The sequence below is a fragment of the Rutilus rutilus genome, assembly GCF_951802725.1.
Source record: "Rutilus rutilus genome assembly, chromosome: 14".
Lineage (NCBI taxonomy): Eukaryota > Metazoa > Chordata > Actinopteri > Cypriniformes > Leuciscidae > Rutilus > Rutilus rutilus.
The window spans coordinates 19,586,986-19,605,637 of record NC_140219.1 but is presented as its reverse complement, the minus strand read 5'-3'; the positions used below and the strand labels follow the sequence as shown (position 1 = coordinate 19,605,637).

General features: G+C 37.8%; 1 protein-coding gene across 1 annotated transcript; it reads right to left on the bottom strand.

The window, feature by feature from the left end:
* Positions 1–851: 851 nt before the first annotated feature.
* Positions 852–18,652, bottom strand: sesn4 (sestrin 4). The gene is made up of 8 exons (XM_084430232.1): positions 18,418–18,652; positions 10,199–10,396; positions 8,989–9,417; positions 7,261–7,375; positions 6,929–7,053; positions 5,932–6,098; positions 5,557–5,701; positions 852–3,680 (listed from the first exon to the last, which is right to left on the bottom strand). The coding sequence occupies exons 1-8, from the start codon at positions 18,481–18,483 to the stop codon at positions 3,591–3,593; spliced, it is 1,335 nt and encodes a 444-aa protein (XP_084286358.1). The 5' UTR covers positions 18,484–18,652; the 3' UTR covers positions 852–3,590.

Sequence of the window (18,652 nt, the reverse complement as noted above, 5' to 3'; positions counted from 1 at the left end):
GATTTAGCCTTTTCCGTGTAAAGAAGGTAAATATATACAACTGTCACCATGACGTTGACAATGCTACACCACGGTTCTTCAAAATTGGCCTATAGGTCCACTGTCCCCCAGAGATGAGCTCCAGCCTTTATTAATATCACCTGTCTGTAATTTTCTAATAATCCAAAACATTGATTAGCTTGTTCTGGTGAGTTTGTTTAGGGTTGGAGCTAAACTCATTGCTTCAGGGCATTCATTATGAATGAATGAAAGAATTCATTATTAAGTGATAACAATCTAGGCTACTACTAATAATACCTAGGCCAGGGGATATTTAAAAGAACCCGCAGGGTAAACTCTAAATTTGAACAGCTTTACAGATCAAACAATACAAATGATTTTAAAGGAAGAGTTAATGTTAGTGATTTTATAACATTAGTTATAAATATTACTTTATAACATTTTATAGTATCACATTTCTCCTTTTAAACGCTCCATTTTATTAATCCTGGAATATTGTAATGCTTTATTTGAATTGCTCGTGTTATTTTCTCAAAGTGATTGTGAAGGGAGATCTGCCACTAGATGGCAGGATTGCAGTTAGCAGTAGCAGACGCCAAAAATAAACAATTTGGATGCCGCGGTCACGCTTAAGACATTTCCTTTGATTAAATTATTTGTAACCATAACGCTAGTTTGCTGTAGCTATCTAGGCTGATAAAACTTATACACATTCATACTTAAAAAGAAGTAAAAACAAGACACATCAATAATATTGCATATCTTTATAGAAAAAATAATCTTTCACATTTCAAAACTTTTTTTTTTTTTTGCTTGGTTTTTCAGTGTCTTTTATTTTTTTCTTTCTTTTTGGTCTGTTTAAATTTTTATAGCTCCTACATTTACGTGGTAAATAAACATTTTGGCAATAGCCAGGCTCGTTCAGTCAGCATCGCTGAGGAACCATCCTTTAACGTCTTCCAGCTGAGGAGGTGGTGGAGACAGTCTGGAAGTCTCCGCGTTTCAGGGATTTGGCAGACTGCCATTCAAGAACAAGCATTTAAGACAGTCCTGCTTAAAGGTAAGAATGGCTGTGCTGCAATTGTATTCTGCTCCTCCTGACAAATGTCTCCGGTTGTCTATTGCTGTTGGTCAGCCCGGATGATGCACACTCTTGGCTTGTCTTCCATTCTCAGCTAGATTTAATGCAGTTTAATGCCATACTGATGAGCCAAGAGCCAAAAGTCAAAAGGCACAGAGCGTCCAACACAGACTGCGGCTCATGTACTTCTTTACACATTTCTGCTGATTTACATATCTTAGTATTAAATCAAAACAGTTCGGAAAAGAGCAAAACTGATACAACAACATCACCCTCCCTTCAAAAACAAGGACAAAAGTAATGCAAATGATAAATATTAAAAACACACAAAACCAACCATAGGTGTTGCCCAAGTCATTCTGCCAACTGTAATTAGTTAACCAGAGCGATGAGAGTTTAACACAGTACAGGTATTTGGCCTTGTCAACAAAACTGGACATTGACTATATATGTTCATGGCATCAGAGGGTTCAACGCCCTGTAACAATGACAGCTGCAACCACACTTGAAGGGTTTTGTGCAAAAGGTTCAGTGCAAAATAATAATAATAATTTTGTGCAGGTCAGTTGTGGAAAAGATAGTGATGACAGTCCCAGACATCTTATAGTCCTGTCAGAAGCCTTCATTTGATCTATACCAACATGTCGACGCTAAAATCACAAATTATAAGCTTATTCTGAGCCCCTTCTCACATACATCACAAGGTGACTTAATTTTTACATGGTAAAATCTTTTAAAACAAGTCCTAATTATTGGATATTAATTTCTCGTGAATAAATGTCTACATTGGACAAGCCAGTATTACATTAACCAGTGTTTTTCACTGATCGCTGCTCCTTTCAGAATCCATTCAGTGTGTGAATTACTTAGGGCCTATTAAAATTGAAGACTGTAAAACATTTTTTAAACAGTTTTCAAAATTAGCATACAACATAATGGATTTCAAATACATACTGTGTTAATCTGACCAGTCCGTAAAGAGCAGGTGAAACCGGCTAGAAACTGAGAAAGTCTGAGAACACTACCAACAAAGCAAACATACAATTTAAAGTATTTTAGAAAATGCAATTCCGTTCAAATGCACACTGTAAAGCTGTTTAGATGACTACTGAGATGAATGGGATGAATTATTATGGATCCTATAAAAGTACCAATAATCAACCTTTATAGCACCCATGCAGAGAGGAGAGCATGTGGAAGATTTCGGAAAAAAACATCAATGCTAATCGATCTGGGGTGCGTTTCCCGTACAATGATGTAACTCGCTGCTTAACTACCATAGTACGATGCATCGTTGAAGAAATCAACTAGCTAGTCACGACTGTTTCCCGAAACCATACTGTCGCAAATTGGTCGTTCAACCACATTAGTAAATGATGTCACGCAGGCGGTGGAGTAACTACTACTTGTAATGAATCTGTTTGAGATGCATAGTTTTGCTACAATTCATGGACATGGCTTGAGGACTATTCCTCATTTTTCTCAGTTATTTTGCTTCATTTCCAGATTTAATCGTAGGCTCATACTCGTACTTCAATAACAACGCTTTAAATCTCGACTAACTAAAATACGTAAATTACATTATGTATTCTAAATAAAAGATGTAGATTGTACTGAATGTTAGCTTGCTTATTTGGCTCAAGATAAGGATTTATTGAATCCACGTCATGAAAACATCAAACTCTGCTTCTTACCACAGGTCGAGAACTGCAGTTCCAACCACACAACTTTGCGATGCTGTTTGCGAATGTTCGTTTGAACTATGTTTTCGGGAAACACCGACTCGAAAACAAATGGAACTTGCGACCAAAGTTGGCTAATGATGCTTTTGTGAAACGCACCCCTGAATAAGTGAAATCAGTACTCGGACGACCTGCTGTGTGCTGAACGAAGCCACAGCCGAAAGCTTATTGAGATATTATTTAGATGGATACTGTCTTAAAAGTGCTCATTAAAAAAAAGAAAGTTGCAGCCGTTGAACCTTCTCCTACCCTTTGTTAAATTTTGCTCTGGTCTCACTATTCTACATTCAAATGAAATATCTGGAAGCCATGTTAAGCAAGCACCTTTGTCCAGTCACTCATTTCCTGTAAACCGTGACCTTTCCAGAATTTGATACCTTGGAAACGGACAGTTGGACACTTCTCTCAATTGAATAGCAACAGAAAAAACAAAAACAAATGGGAAAAATATTAATAACAACAACAACAACAAGTGAATAAAAAGAATTGCACATTAACCATCTGGGATAAAGAAAAAAGAAAGAGAACATCTAACAAATTCACGTAGGAGAAACACATGCAAAATGACAGTAAGGGTGAGCGATTGCTTTGCACTTTTTTTTTCTTTCTTTCTGAAGTTTCACCTTTGGCAAAGAAACTTTTCACAGCAGTACCTTACGTCACACTGATCAACTCAGAGACAACAAATACAGAGACGGAGAGACAGATCTCTGCTTGTATTTCTTTGCCTTGATTTCCGTTGTACCACGTCCCTCTGTGGCGCTGTCCTATGCGATCATGTACTGGGTGATGGCTCTGAGCGCATACAGCAGCTCCGCCTGCAGACGGGCCTCCATCACTAACAAATTTACATGAACCTAAAACACAAAACCACAGAAAGATTAGCATCAAAACACTATTATAAAATATCATACAGCCATTTAAAGTAGATGGATATATAAATAAAATGCCATGTCAGCAGCATCTTCATGGCGAGTAAAGTAAATAACAAATACATTCAGGTGATACTTTTTTTTTTATATATATTTTTTTATAAATGCATCAGTTAATCATCTCAGATGTATTTGACTACAATGTTATCTCAAAGTAGTCCATTTACAATACAATGTCCTGTAAAGTATGTCTAATGTTCAAACTGAACATATGCAATTTGGTGCAGTTGCTGATATTTATATGGTCAAAAAGTAGACGTGAAACGATACATTGTTATATTAAGATACCGCGATATGAAAATGCGATGTAAACGATATGATTCAGGATAAAGTTAGTTTTATCCAAGGCTAAGCTTACTGTATTTATAAGGTATAATTAACCCAAAAATCTCAATTCTGTCATCATGTACTCGCCTTCATGTCGTTTCAAACCTATACGATTTTTGAAGAGATTTTTTTATGAAACCTGAGAGATTTCTGTCCCTCCATTTAAAGTAAATTCCCCTAAAATTTAAAAGATCCAAAAAATGTCATAAAGGCATCGTAAAAATAATCAATCGAGTGGTTTAATCCAAATCCAAGTCTTCTGAAGAGACACGATGGCTTCATAAGATTTACAATGACGCTCATACTGTAGTAAACACGGACAGTCAAATGCTTGCGTGGCGAGCGAAAACAACATGAGTGAGTAAATGCAGAATTGAACATTTTTGGATGAACTAACCATTTACAGTTTGGGAATAGTCATTTTGACATGCTTTCTTGTGATTTGAACTGTGCACGCTGCCGAAACGGCACTCCGTCAACATCATTTAAATCACCATATCACATGTAGTTGTAGAAGTACGATTATTTAAAACATTTTAGATGGTATATTCTTATATGTATAGTGCATTAATAGTGGGAGAGTCTGTGTAAGAGATCCAACGAAAACCTGCATTGGCTTTCAATTGTCTGCGTGAGAATTTTTTTTTACGTATACAGAGTTTCAGTGACGTTACTACATTAAACTGCTATATATATATATAGTTGAATGTAATGTAGAATAATGCAATGGGGGAATATTTGTAGGTCCTGATAATAAAATAGGCCTAATTATAATATTATTTCAATAATAATAATAATAATAATGGGAAAAAACCTCTTTATTTTGGCTTAAATTATCACTATCGTATCATGACACGAGTGTATCGTTACACCCCTACATTGAAACGCATAAATTCGTGTCATGAACCGCACAGAGTATAACGTCACGGGTTTCCATCTCTTCCAAATTACAGTGGTTATGGCGTGAAAGCTTGTTGTTTTGTTTCAGGAGGAACTATAAAAGGTGGCTGCTGTTTCGGTTGCGGTGCTCTGTGACTGACGTCTGTCTAACTCTGTATGGCATGAAACGCGCTGATGACGTGTGATGTCTGCGTGAGCAGGGTGCGCGGAGGTATGGGAATACATATGTTGTCAGGCATTGCACCATTGCATTCGGACCAAATGATTGGACAGACATTTTATGGTCCTACACCTTCCACAGACAATAATACACTTATAGTAAATGCATTTAGACCACTTAACTTAGTGATTGCAATCAGGATGTGAAGAGACTTTCAACCAACATAACAAATGTTTCTGGAACAAATCACCCTCCCTATCTTTAACATGATTTAAAAATAAATAAAAAATAGTTTCAAAGCAAAGATCATGTTGATAATTTAGAGGCCTTAGAGATTTCCATATTAAATATTATACAGTAGACTTAATAGGGTTAAGCAGATGGTACGCAGCACAAATTTTGATAGGAAATCACCTTCTCTGAAGCTTTGACAGGGCCCCAGGACAGCGGGCATATAGGGGTCTTGCTGGAGTCGGGGTAGCAGGCCACAGCTTTAATGTAAAGTTTCAGTCCACGCTCCAGTAACCGGTTAACTTCCCCATAATCGTAATCATCATATCTGAAGGCAAACATGTCAATGTAAGTGCTTTGTTTTTTTTTGTTGCATTTTTCAGCTTGTTCAAGTTGATGAGTCACAAGACAATTTTAATGTAGGAGTGTGTAGTTTAAAGCTAGGCTAGAAATAAACTCTTTCATTTCATGTTTCTTTTGCATAATAAGTGCAAACTAAAACCAAATTGCAAAAGTGTAATAAAAAAAAATAATAATAAAAAATTCAGGGACCTGTACCTGATTCCATAGATACAATGAATGTAGTTCCAGATGGCTCGTTTGAGATCGGGACTGTGAGGGAAAGGGAGGGAGGCCACATTGCGGAATCGCTCGTCTAACAAGTGTCCTATATCAGAGTAGAGCCTGTTTACCAACGAAAAACCATGATCCTCCCATGAATAGTCCTGCACAGAAAGACAAATAAATAGTTCATAACATCAACTTTACCACAGAATTTTAAAGATTATTAAAGGTAATTTCTGTATAATATTATATATAATGTTATGTTATTATAATTTAAAATAACTATTTTGTGTAATCACTTTGTGATGCAAAGCTGAATTTTCAGCATCATTCCTCCAGTCATTACTGGAGTCTAGTGTCACATGATCCTTTAGAAATCATTTTAATATGTTGATTTTCTTATTATCAATGCTGAAAGCAGTTGCGCTGCTTAATATTTTTGTGGAAACTGTGATAGTTTTTTCGGGATTCTTTGATGAATAGAATAAAAAAGAACTCTAGTAATAATATTACTTTTGATCAATTTCATGCATCCTTGCTGAATAAAAGTATTAACTTCCTTAAAAAAAAAAAAGACAGCTGATTTGGTGCTCAAGAATCATTCCTTATTATCTGTTCCGTCACTTTTGATCAATTTAATGCATCCTTCCTGATTAAAAGTATTTATTTATTTCTTACTCCAAACTTTTGAATAATAGTGTTAGGATAAAAGTAAGAACGTAGTAAGTTGGAATAAAACAAACTATATTAACATCAAAAAATTTAACTACAGGAGTTGCATCCAATTCCCATTCAAATCAGATGTAGGAAGCCTAACAGGGATTTGAGAGGACTTGTCAGAGGCACAAAGCCTCCTTTTAAGGTTTTGAGAGTAACGTTAAGTTCTGACCGTCTTAAGAAGGGCGGGCATGAGCTGTATTTCTGACCCTTAGTACCCTTTCATGCTACTACTTTTGGTAGGTGACACCCAATGCAAACTCTCAGTCCCCACCTGCACCCGGAATACTTGGAAATGGTCCTCCTCCCGTCTGGCAAATTCCTGGTAGCCGAATTCTGGATCTGTGACGAAGCGAGAGGGGTCTGCAGAAAACATCGCCTCCTCCTCCTCCTCTACATCTAATATGGAGTTGCATTTGAGAAAGAGAAAGGCAGGTTACGAAAGAGGGTCCATGAGAGAGAGATATATACACACAAGAAAATGCGCTTGTGTAAAAATAACTCGAAACATTCGTCCCAATCCAAAATTACGCTTCCTGTTTACAGCAGCGTTTGGAAACATGGTTACACAACACACTGTCTTTAAACTGGCGAACAACATCTTACCAGAATGTAGGAGTGTCTGTGAATGAAGTCGGTCTCCTTTTCTTTCCTTGATCTCCTCCTGTGATTTTTGAATTTGTTCTAGAAGGCAAGCAACTTCACAGCTGGAGTCTAGAGACTACACAAAAAAACAGAAACAGACCACTGTTAACAATAAGACATTCTGGTTTTGCCCAAATTACAACTGACTTCACAATGCTTGCACACTGCTGTACTAGGGTTGTCGAAAATATTGTTACCTAAGAATCATGCTGATAAAAAGAAGTAATGATAGCAGTATTTCTACAGTGTTGATAGTGCCAATTCAAAGTATCCAAATGGTATTTCCATGATCAAGCCAGCCACGATCAAAATATGTGCCTATTGTGAATATCAGAAAATGAGTAGAAAGATTGTACTTGTGCTGTATGAATGTTTGTAGAATTCAGTTTTTGTAGTTTTTTTGTAATATAACTGAAGCAGTCTCTTGTCCTCACCAATTTATTTGATCAAAAATACAGTAAAAACAGTAATATTGTAAAATATTACAATAATAAAAAAAAAAATGCTGATTTGCTGCTCAAGTAACATTTCTTATTATTATCAATGTTAAAAACAGTTGTGCTGTAATATTTTTGTGGACACCGTGATACAATTTTTCTCAAGATTATTTGATGGAGAAATGTTTAAAAGAACAGCTTTCATTTGGAATAGAAATATTTTGTAATATTAATGTTTGCTGGCACTTTTGATAAAACTGTCAACTTTATAAAAAAAAAAACAGTAGTGTATATTTGATACTTTTTTACATTTCTGAATGTTTACCTGAATACTGACACTGCAGTTAAATACAAAAATGTTCCTCTGTTTACATCATTTGCATCAGTGATGTATTGCTTTAATTGAATAATAATTAATATTAACAAATTAAAAGTGCTCAGTGGTGTATTAATGGTCAAAGAACTTTTTTTGTATTGCGACGACTAGGGCTGTAGTTCTCGCTGGCATTCGGACTCGGATTTGTCTCGGTCTCGGCCACTGGTCTTGCCAAATTATGGCTTTTGGTCTCGACCGAGTCCACATACGCCGCGATATTAAAACAAAATATTATTGGAGGGAAAGTGAAACACTGGCCACCTAATAACTAGCGATGGGCATTTCGGCTCTTTTGACTCACAAACGGCTCTTAAACTCGCTGAAAGTCCACCGCTAGTGCAACGTGAATATTCACATGTTTAATTGTCCATAACAACCCGAAAACTTGCCTGCTTACCTTGCAAATCTAATTAATGGGCAAAGTTTTCCGACTTTTTTTTCTTACCTTCTTTTTTCATTGCGTGTATGATTGACAGGAACAGAATGTGAGGCTGATCAGACAGTCGAAACGAATGTGTGTGCTCCTTTAGGCCTATATAATCATTTTTTTGCTGTTCTTTGAATTAGTCAATTATTTTAAATAAAATTAAAATCATTCATTATTTCATTATTACATAATGATTTAATTTCTATAGGCTATATTTTTTAGCAGACTTTTTTTTTTTTCCTGTCCTGGACTTGGTCTTGACTCGGACTCGACTAGTCCTGGTCTTGGACTCGACAAAGGTGGTCTTAAGTACAGCCCTAGCGACGACTCTATGCTGTATATTTTATCTGATTTTTGTTATTTACCAGCTGCTTCAAAACCCGAACAAATCTAATTCAGAGTCAAAACATCTTTTATCAACTGAAACTGTTGTGAATGATCATTTATACCCTTCGGCGTGATGCCTTCTCTGTGGGTCCGGCACGGGGCGGTGATAAGGCCGTGTTGCCGTTAGCAGCATCACAGAGACAGTAACCGGGGGGCGTGCCGTGATGCACTCTGGGAGTGGGAGTGCCATCAGAGTCAGAACCAGAACCAAAAACAAAACTGCAAAGGGAGTGACAGTGGGCCAGCAGAACCACCGCCTGAACGAGCTCAGCCAGAGACCAGCACTGCTCTCCCGTCTTGAGCAGAGCCTGTATGTGCGAGCGTGCCGTGAGCCAAGGCTGATGGGCCAGGACCTTGTTGATGTGGTCAAGGTGCTGTAGACGTGGGGGTGCAGCCTCCAGCCCCTGAAGCCATAACGGGTCTCCACCCACACGCAGAAACTGAGCTGAGTGCAGAGACACCAGGTACCTACAGTGATGCCGTGCTGCAGCCTGAAACACAAATATGTGTCATCAAATAAAAGCAATAAAATCGAGATATTACTTGAGCCTGTGATCAACTGTAGAGCACGTGCAAGTAGGGCTGGGCAGTATGATAATATATGTATCGTGGCAACAATATAAAACCTATCGTTAGAAATTTCGCTGTATCGTTAATATTGCGGTATGCAAATATGTCCACGTAGCATGTACGAACATGTATGAATGAGAATAAGAATAGCACATGCAAGATGTTAAAAAGTTATTGAGTGCAATGGGCCGTGAAATAAAGAGCTCAATGCGGTGATCGCGCTGACTGACACATCCGAAGCACACGCATAAAAAGATGCCTTTCTCAGACAGCATGCGATCTCGAATTCATTTCTTTTTCGCAGCTTATTGCGCTTAAATGGTCAAATACACATATTATGTCAGAATGCCCATCGTGTGGAGAATTCAGACTATTCATGTACCGGTAAGTGAATTAGAAGTTGTGTCTTAAGTGAACATAAACTGTTGGGTGAAAACCGGATGCGTGTCAATATATTATATCTGTACATTAGATCTTAAAGTAACAGCAGCCTAATATTCCTGCTGCCATCTGTGTCATTAATGTCAATCAAACAACAATAAAAATTTGATTTAATTTCTTACTACGTTAAATAAACATTATGTACAAGTTCTACTGTATTTGTCCCATTGTTTGAAATTTGAAACAAACAAAAACACATTTGTGAAATAAAATGTCTCGTAATGTGAAATAAGACGTAATGCCTGATCATTCTGATCTTACCATGATGGCAATGTAGTGGCGGTAGGGCAGGGGCAATGGGCCATCCATATAGAGGATGTAGTGCTGTGTGCGCAGGAAACTCTCCAGGTATTGTGGGTGAGAGGCCATCTGCTGAGACACCGTGTCCAGACGCCCCCTGTTGGCCAGAGCCTTCATACACAAGAGAGAAGCACGGTCTTTCTCAGAGTTCACCATCACCTGCAAGAATAATAATAAAAAAACAAAAAACTGAAATTTACATACAAAAGGAAGGTAAAAACAGCATTTAGTGAATAAAACATACCTATTCAGTGCAGTTTTTGTGTGTAAAGTTTGTTAATCTCAAAGGAACCACTTTAAAATTAAATTCCTTGAAATATTCCTCAAATAGTTTCCCAAGGAAAAAAAAAACGAGTAAAGGAATATTAGCAAACAAACACTGCTTCTGCCACGGGTCCTGTGGGTTTCGAGGGACAGCAATAGACATTCCACACTTAGTTCCTCCTTTAGTATACAGACTAGACAGACGTCTGTCGACCTCAATCTCCCACTTTCACGCCCCAAGATGCTTAAAATACATCAAGATGATAAAAACAGCAACTGGACACCATACCCATGGATAACCACAGACATAACTTGAGATCTATGGCTCAATCATCCATATTTAGCATATGGAGTCTAATTTACACAATTAAGACACCTTGTGGAAAGGAAATCGATGTGAATATAGCAAATATATGATGCCATTGTTTAATTGGTGTTGAGGAGATCTGCTGACTCATGTCTTCATGCTCTTAAATGCTGACTGTGAGAGAGAGAGAGAGAGAGAGAGAGAGAGAGAGAGAGAGAGAGAGAGAGAGAGAGAGAGAGAGAGAGAGAGAGAGAGAGAGAGAGAGAGAGAGAGAGAGAGAGAGAGAGAGAGAGAGAGAGAGAGAGAGAGAGAGAGAGAGAGAGAGAGAGAGAGAGAGAGAGAGAGAGAGAGAGAGAGAGAGAGAGAGAATCGTTCACTAATAGTAAAGGATTAGTTCACCCCAAAATGAACATTTCCTAATAATTTACTCACCCCAATGCCATCCAAGATATCCATGTATTTCTTTCCTCAGTGGGAGAGAAATTATGTTTTTTGAGGAAAACATTTCTGGATTTTTCTTCTAACAATGGACTTCATTGTTTACCATCATTTTTAAGTCCAAATCAATGCAGTTTCAAAAGTCTTCGAAATGTTTAAACGGGCGACTTTTTACCTTCAATAGTTCGGATTGAGCTGATCAACAAACGGACAGTGAACTACGTCATCACGTTGAAAGGTCACGCCGGCGCCGGCAGAAGTACCGCCCCACTGTTTACAATCCGACCGTACGTAGGAGGATAGTTCAAATAGTATTATATATATATATATAGTAATAGTATTCAGTGAATATGAATGAATAGTATATTAATAACATTCTGATGAATATGAATAGTAGTTCAAATAGTATTGCCGGCGCCGGCGTGACCTTTCAACGTGATGACGTAGTTCCTGTCCGTTGATCAGCTCAATCTGAACTATTGAAGGTAAAAAGTCTATAAATGATTTAAAAAAAAATTGAAAATGACCTATCGCTTCGCTAGATAACAACCTCTTCTTCAGCTGTGATCGCGTACAGCCCGTTTAAACACTTCAAAGACTTTTGAAACTGCATTGATTTGGACTTAAAAATGATGGTAAACAATGAAGTCCATTGTTAAAAGAAAAATCCAGAAATGTTTTCCTCAAAAAACATAATTTCTCTCCCACTGAGGAAAGAAAGACATGGATATCTTGGATGGCATTGGGGTGAGTAAATTATTAGGAAATTTTCATTTTGGGGTGAAATAATCGTTTAAGTTACATTCTCCAGTTTGAAACTACTTTTTTTTCTGGTGGTGGGGGAAACTATGAACCAATTAATATCAATTTCACAATTCCACACAGAAATTCGTCACATTCTGGAAGTTCAACGTTTCGAAAGTGCAATAACAGCTCTGTGGAAATGGTAGATTTTTGATTAACTAAGCAGTGAAACTACACTGGGTCTATAGGCTAAGGCTGCACAACATGTGCAAAAACACTTTTTTTCCCCTGTATTTTTTCTATCACTATTATTTTCTATTATCATTATTATAACTAATGTATGATAAGTACATTTTACAATAAAACAGTGATTTATTTGACATTATCTTCAAGATAAATTGAACTCATTTAGGCAGTTTGTCCTGAAGACCTTTCAGTTTCAATGTGAATTTGACAATAGCTTTTCTCAAACGAAAAGGTGAAATGCTCAGCGGTGAATTCTCAGAGCAGCTCTGGAGATGATGAAGTTCATGTGTATGGTCCACATACAGTGAGACGGCAAACCCTGAAAAGAACCATGACGAAACTGAGCCGATCATTCACAAAGAGACAGATAGAAAATGCTGAACTTTTTGTCACATGCACCTAATCGTCCAGATGTGGGCTAGTTATCATTGCTAGTGCGTGATATGAGATCAATTCTAGTGTTCGACAGTCCGTACTGGCAGCAGTTATTCCTTCGAGTAAAACGCTGCTCCGTGGGTCTGGCTGGAGTTCGGTTACACTTTCTGGGGGGAGAGAAGAAGATGAGCTCTGACAGAATGCAAACATGAATGTGGTCACGTATTGAATGAAATCTTGTTACATAGCTACGGCGGACAACTGAGGGTCATGGCCAAAACAGCCCTGGGCCATCATAACTCCTCCTGACACTTCACACTGAAGGCAATCTCTTAACATTTTCACAATTTCGTCGAGCGTTTTCACTTGAATAATAACAACATGTTCACTTTGCGCCCTCACAAACCGATGGGGCCTTTAAAATCTGGACTGTCAACAGGATCTGTATGATGATGAGGATTTTATGTCTTTTGAACAACTCGGCACCTAGTTTAACATCCCTCATTCACATTTCTTTAGATATTTGCAATCATGTAGTAGTCTTATCATGCTAAAAACCATATCCATTACCACCACCTATATCTACTTTAGAAACTGTACTAGAACTCAAACCACATGCTGAGAAGATTACTGAAACAGTGTATTCAATACTGAATTCAGATTACCAAGATTTCATGACCTTATCGAAAAAACATTGGAAAAATACGCTTGAAGTGCAAATGCCAGAGTCGTCTTGGCAAGATGCTTTAGAAAGGATACATTAAGTATGCGTCACACAATCATTCAGTTAAAAAAAAAAGAGTTTCTAAATTGCACTGGTCTAAGATGAAGCTGGCCAAAATGTACAACAAAAGTATATGTAATAGTCAAAAGATGCAAAAGCCAGTCTTTCACATATGTTTTGGTCATGCTCAAAACGTACAAGCTTTTCAAAAACAAAAATAATTTATATTATTGCAAGCCTGCTCACTTTCTTCAATGCTGATTGTGAGGGAAAGTATGTCGGTAATAAATTATGTTAGGCCTTCCCTTCCCAGCTCTTCATACAGCGGCTGGCAGAAAGGAGAGGGTTATAAATAGTTCTGGAGGACAGCTGAGATAGCACTTGCATAGATAAGATAGAAATGCCATTCCTGCGCAAGGGACACCACGAAGAAACCAAGATTCCAGCGTTTGTGCGAGATATAGTCAACATCTCTCAAGACAGGTTCTTAGAGTAAACATTCTTGAACTTAAACGCTAGACTAAACCTTCAGTCAATATTTGTGTCTCTTAACCCAATTTAAAGTGCATTTTTATTGAAATGGAGTTCTGCATTGAGGTGCAAACTGTGGTTTGTTCTCTATTTGGAAAATGTGTCAGCCTAACCTGTTTACTGAGGTATTTGAATGACTGAAACTCAACATTTAATATTATGACCATTTAAAAAAGACACTAAAGCTGGTTGATGACAGATTTTGAGAGCCACAATGATGAAACAGGAACAAAGAAACTCTTCTTCTATCAAAGAAAAATATCTGTGTCAAGTCAGCGTTGAAAGTACGATATGTTTCTGCCTGAGAAAAGGTGTCTTGACTCTTCAACAGAGTCAAGGCTTGCAAAACATGCAAGGACCATGGACTAACATTACAGTTACCTAGAAAGTCAGGCATTTTGATACACGTTCCAGATCAAGAGTCTACCACTTCTATTTTTATATAACTTCCATACATTTGTTGTGTCCAAAATGACACACTACACTTCTATGCACTATACCTTCAAGTAAATGAACTTTATAAGGTTATTTTCTCATCAGAGTCTGATCGACCCTCCACCTCCAAAACTGTGGCAGTTGAGTGTACCAAGTTTTCAATATTTCACACTTCGTTTTTTCAGGTAATTAAGTGCATCATCCAGGCATTTAATGTTTAAGTTTCAGTATGAACACACTATTCATACTACAAAATAGTACTACATAACATTGGAATGCACCTTTTGTTTAGATACTGTATAGTGCACTAAGTTTTAAGACTAATGAAGTGAAAATATGGTCGACTAAGGGCCACATTGGCAATATAGCACAAGCCATTTAAATGGGATTAAGATGTTGAAGTCAGCTTCAAACAACGAATCAAACACTAGTATCCATTGGGACGCACTTTCCCTGGTAAACAGATCACATGTCTCAGAGTCTGTTTGCAATGCCCAAAACTTTTCAGCAGTGACCCAGAAAAACAGGCAACTGCAAATACAGACATATATTCAACATGCTATCGTGGTTCAATACAGAGTGTTAGTTTCATAGCCTGTATCGGCAGCTTCACAAAATCAAAAGGGGAGTCTCTATACCTGGAACGAGACAAAACAACGTGCAATTAACTACTAATGAAACTTCAGAGGGAAATTAGAGACTAATGCAAGTCAGATGAGAGGCTGAGAGACGCTCACACACCCACACAGATGCGGCTCAACGAACCGCTGCAGCAGATGCTGTCAACTGAGGAGTTTTTTTATACCAAAACTGCGATCAACAAAAGTTAAAGGTTAAACTTGATGTTTAGAGTATACAGTTCAGAAATAACAACTTCCCAGTTCATGGTCAACTGTGTAGGGTTATTTTGAAACTTGGGGTGATTTTTGTCAACACAGAATGCCTCATTAGCACCAGTAACATGCACCGACATGTCTTTACCAACAGTCAGCACGAAACAGGAAGTCAGTCTCATATCCTCTTGGCGAGTCGCTCAAATTCATCTGAAATCTTATTTATTGGGTAAAAAAGTGCCACTTTCAGCCATCATAATTCCCGTTTCTGTGAAAATAATGATGCCATGTATGGTCTTTACATAATAAATCAATTATGTGTTAGATAAAAACAAGTTAATGTGCTATGGAAAGCAGAATCTATGTTTTACAGATAAAAAATAAAACAAGAGTGCATGATCACTCCATGTACAAACAAAACAGCGTTTAGATTTGAATACATTTGCATGTACCCTTGCATTGAGATTTGAATGAGTTCATGTGCTCGTTCTAGCTGGTCAAAAGGTCTAAATACCACCAAAAAAAAAAAGTTTTGTAATAAGGGAATAGAGAGCTAAAAGGGAAAGTCCACTCAAAAATGAAAACGTACTTATGAAATTGTTAACTCACTGTTCCAAACCTGTATGGCTTTTTCTTCTGTGGGACATAAAAGACATTCTGAGAAATTGCTTTTATTTTTTGCAAACTATGGTCACCAAATCAGTCTGGTTACAAACATACTTCAAAAGATCTTATTTTGTGTTCCACAGAAGAAAAAGTCATACAGGTTTGGTTTGGAACAGCATGAGGGTGGGTAAATGATGACAGATTATTTGGGTGAATTATCTCTTTAAATGTGCAACATCTTGTCATTCACTAAACCAAAATAACCAAGACAGCAGACATAGTGAAAACAGATAAATATAAGCCTACTGCTCGTCTTTTGTCATTTGAGTACTGTCTAAACATGAGGCTCTAAATGGCGGGGGGGGCTTCAGTTCAGGGCCCGAGTCCAGAATAAGAGCAAGATGCGATATTTAATCTGCATTCTCAGAAGGCCTGGAGGGCTCCATCCTTGACACCCGCAAATGTCCCAACTGCAGTTGCACAAACCCCATCGCTCTGCTGCCTCTCTACAAAGGAAACACTATTTTGGCCTGCCAACCTGGAAGCCAGGAAGAACAAAACAGCCAGCTGCACCTCACTGGGGGTTGGACTGAAACAAGCCCTGCAGCAAACACACACACAGTAACACACAAACAGACAAACATGGCAAGCCACATATGGAAGCAGTCAGACAACCAGGAAGACTGACATTTACATAAACAGACGGTGACATATATTGAGCAGCTTGCACATGACTGTCAGTGAAGTGAAGGCAGATTATTGATGAATCACATTTCTGTTTGGAAAGTCCAAGCTTTGGTCTGCTGGTGAAATCGCTTAATTAAGTCATTTTGCCAGCGTTGTGTTCTTCATATCCAGAAGTGAATCATGGTGTCAGTTATTCCTCTTATTTTATCCCCTTCCTCATGCGTAAGCTGCATAACAGATTACTATTGCATTACAATGTTTTTCAACAAATTTTACCATAATGTTCTGACATGGTTATAATAGATATATATTTTAAAGATGCTCTTCATGTGAAAAACATCAGGGGAGATTTGAAACACATACTGTGCCATTAAAACACTTCTCACCTACAGATATTTTTCCTGAAGTGCGTCTCTTACAAAAGGACTAGTGGTTAGTTGAAGGGAAAAGGGAACGAGTTTATGATGTTAACAATCCAAGTACAAGCTAGGGGGATTTTTATGGGCTGGCAAATGAAGAGCATATTTCTGAGAAATGATTAAATGACACATTCCTCTATTGTTCTCCTGTATGCGGAACAGCGCCGTCACAACAGCGGCACCCTCAGGTTTCAGAGGGTACTGCACGCGATTGAGGAGAAAAACAACTTTGATTGGCAGTACATCAGCATCACATCGCATAAATGGAGAAAGAGAAAACACTCACACTTCCCAAAACCAAATAGTCAAGCATGAAGAAATGGTAACACATGTTACATCTTCCCTTAGAGTCGTGCAGATTGTGGTGTCACGTCTTTCATGGTTGTTGTAACTACAAAGGGCTTTGTGTCCGCGCGACATGAACTGCGAAAAAACACTACGGCAGCGCTACAGACAAATTACAGATTTTCATTTTCACAAATGCTTATACACAAGCTTTGACAGGATGATAAAGCATGCAGTTAAACATTAAAACTCAGTACCAGAGGACAAAAAAGAAAACTGAAAAATACTAAATCGATTGTCTTCATTCATGTATGAAACAAAAAGAGATTCACCTTTTAAATGATTCAACAAATGGCTCAGACATGACGGAGTGCGTCAAACCCACAAAACTTCAACATGCCAGCATAAAAGCGTATTGTCATGTAGGTTAACATCATTTCTTGAAATCCATAACCATGACTTAATCTGCACCAAAGGCTCCCAAGATTGTTCCAGACTGCAGTCTTAATTCCCCAAGAAGCTTAAATGTAGAATATCTCCAGCATTAACAGCAAAACGTCAGGTTTTTCAAATGCACATTGCACACTTTTACGAGTAACGTTAGCCTAGTCCAAATAATAGTTGCAATATGAAACAATGGCCATCTGAACTGAGCATATGCGCGATAAAAGGGGATTATAAAGCTGAAATGCAAAAAGACTTGCAGAGCTTCTTTTAATTACATAAAACGCAAAATAGGCGACAAAATAATGTCAGAGGATCAGTATTGTTATGCGAGCAGACTTTGGTTACAGATGAATGGCAGGTCAGCACAAACGTCCTCAAAGTCAGATTAACTGTAAAACTGCAGCTTTACACCGTTTAAGCACTTTGGTCTCGTCATAAATAAACTTTATTTCAGGAACAATGAGTAAATAACACAATGAATTAGCGTTTAAATCTCGAAGTGAATAGTTACTGGTTGAAAAGTAGCTATCGGAAGAACAAAACCGACAGAAGAAAGAAAGACATCTTGATTCTGCAAATATGTGATTCATGTAACGTTACGCTTAAAAATAACGGATAATATTTATGGCGATGAACTGGCTTCTTTCAAAGAGGGTCTTTTGAATATGTATGCTATTTAAAATGATGACATAGCCTAAGTATGCGATTGAGGAGCGTTTTGAACATGAATGAATGAACGATATAACTTGCTAAGCAGATGAACTGTCAACTTTGAAACTTCTCAGCAAGAGTCTAGATACGTTTACAGACAATATCTTCACTTCAGTGATATATGTTACCTGATTTTGAACAAACTGACACTGGGTTCCAAGGCGATAATCCATGATTTTCGTGCAGATGATCATTTTCCTCCCTGTAAGTGCATGAATGCGGCTCCTCTGGCTTTCTTGGTTCTTCTCACCGACTCGCTAACAAAGGCCAGACCGCTATGAGAGCTACATGTCCGGACATACAGCTGCAGTATCAATGGGTGAAAAAAAAAACAGTTGACAGACACGTCCAGTGATGTTGTCC

Excerpts from the sequence above, each read along its gene's own strand:
- sesn4 (XM_084430232.1), bottom strand. The coding sequence starts at position 18,483 with ATGATCATCTGCACGAAAATCATGGATTATCGCCTTGGAACCCAGTGT. Across the intron at positions 9,418-10,198 it reads GCCACTACATTGCCATCATG|GCTGCAGCACGGCATCACTG; the intron begins GTAAGATCAGAA and ends TTTGTGTTTCAG. Across the intron at positions 7,054-7,260 it reads ACAGACACTCCTACATTCTG|ATGTAGAGGAGGAGGAGGAG; the intron begins GTAAGATGTTGT and ends ACTCCATATTAG.